The sequence below is a fragment of the Pteropus alecto genome, unplaced genomic scaffold (assembly GCF_000325575.1).
Source record: "Pteropus alecto unplaced genomic scaffold, ASM32557v1 scaffold533, whole genome shotgun sequence".
NCBI lineage: Eukaryota > Metazoa > Chordata > Mammalia > Chiroptera > Pteropodidae > Pteropus > Pteropus alecto.
In genome coordinates this window covers 537-1,965 of record NW_006434719.1, presented here as the reverse complement: position 1 = coordinate 1,965, position 1,429 = coordinate 537, and the positions used below count along the sequence as shown (strand labels likewise).

At 35.5% G+C, this 1,429-nt stretch overlaps 1 protein-coding gene across 1 annotated transcript in view; it reads left to right on the top strand.

The window, feature by feature from the left end:
• Positions 1 to 414, top strand: part of LOC107195515 (olfactory receptor 6P1) — a 54,431-nt gene extending 54,017 nt beyond the window's left edge. Inside the window, 1 exon segment of the mRNA XM_015587647.1 lies at positions 50 to 414. Coding sequence (XP_015443133.1) covers positions 50 to 414 — 365 coding nt within the window.
• The last annotated feature ends 1,015 nt before the right edge of the window (positions 415 to 1,429 follow it).

Below are 1,429 nucleotides of genomic sequence, written 5' to 3'. Positions count from 1 at the left end.
CCACGTATCAATCACTACTTTTGCGATATCTCTCCACTCCTCAATGTCTCCTGTGAAGATTCCTCACAAGCTGAGCTGGTGGACTTCTTCTTGGCCCTCATGGTCATTGCTGTTCCCCTTTGTGCAGTGGTGGCATCTTATGTCATTATTATCACAACCATTATCAGGATCCCTTCTTCTCATGGCCGCCAAAAAGCTTTTTCCACCTGTGCCTCTCACCTGACAATTGTAATTCTCTTCTATTCCACAACACTTTTCACTTATGCTCACCCCAAGCTTATGTATACCTACAGTTCCAACAAAGTGGTATCTCTTCTCTACACTGTCATTGTCCCACTCCTCAACCCCATCATTTACTGTCTGAGAAACCGTGAAGTAAAGTCAGCCCTCAAGAAGACCATATTTTGTAAATAAATTGGATCCAGGGAAAATAGGGCTTTGAGTAATTAAAAAAAAATTATAGTATCTCTTCAGGCCTGAATCAGGAGATGATTACTACATATTTTCTCCAACACTCTTGCTTTTTTGTATCTACCAACCCTCAGTACTTTAACATTGCTCTCCCATGTGTTGTCTGTGTGTGCACAAACTGTGTGTGTATGCACAAACGGCTAGAGAATTATATTTCCAAGAAGTAGCCTCTACTTCTAGGTCAGCAGAAAAGTTTAAAACATTTTACAAAAATTACTTGTTATAAAGAAGAGAAAGGGAGAAAAGGAGTGAGGAAGGAAAGAAAAGAGGAAGATAGATACTTTCTTCATTCAACTAACAAAAATAAATTTCAAAAAGGATAAGAGTTTAATATAAAACAATATTTCTACTCTTAAATTAGGGAAATGCTTTTTAACACACTATTTAGCCTAGAAAAGTAAAATAAAAAGATAAAAATCATGTAATGAATAATGTATAAAAGCTTTTAAAAATGGCAGATAAAATTTATAACAAATAACAAATGAAAATATTTACTATGTATATAATAATATATGATATCCTTAAATAGAAAAAAAAATTTTAAAATTAAATAAACCTGTAAAACTCTCTTAATGGAAAAATGATCAAGAACAGTGGTCCCAACGTTTTGTCACCAGGGACCAGTCAGTGCTCATATGAGAATCTAATGCCTGATGATCTGAAGTGGAGCTGAGGTAGTGATGTTAGTGCTGGAGAATGGCTGCAAATACAGATTAAGCTTTGTTTACTTGCCCACCTCCTGCTGTGTGGCCTGGTTGCTATGCAGCCTGTGGGGTTGGGGACCCCTGATTAAGAATATAAATATAATGAACAAAAAGATGTAAGTAGTTGTTATGGTTTAAATTGCGCCCTCCCCTAAGAAAAAAATATGTTGAAGTTCTAACATCTAATACATCAGAATGTGATTTTATTTGGAAATAAGGTCTTTACAGGGGTAATTAAAGTAAAATGGAGAACA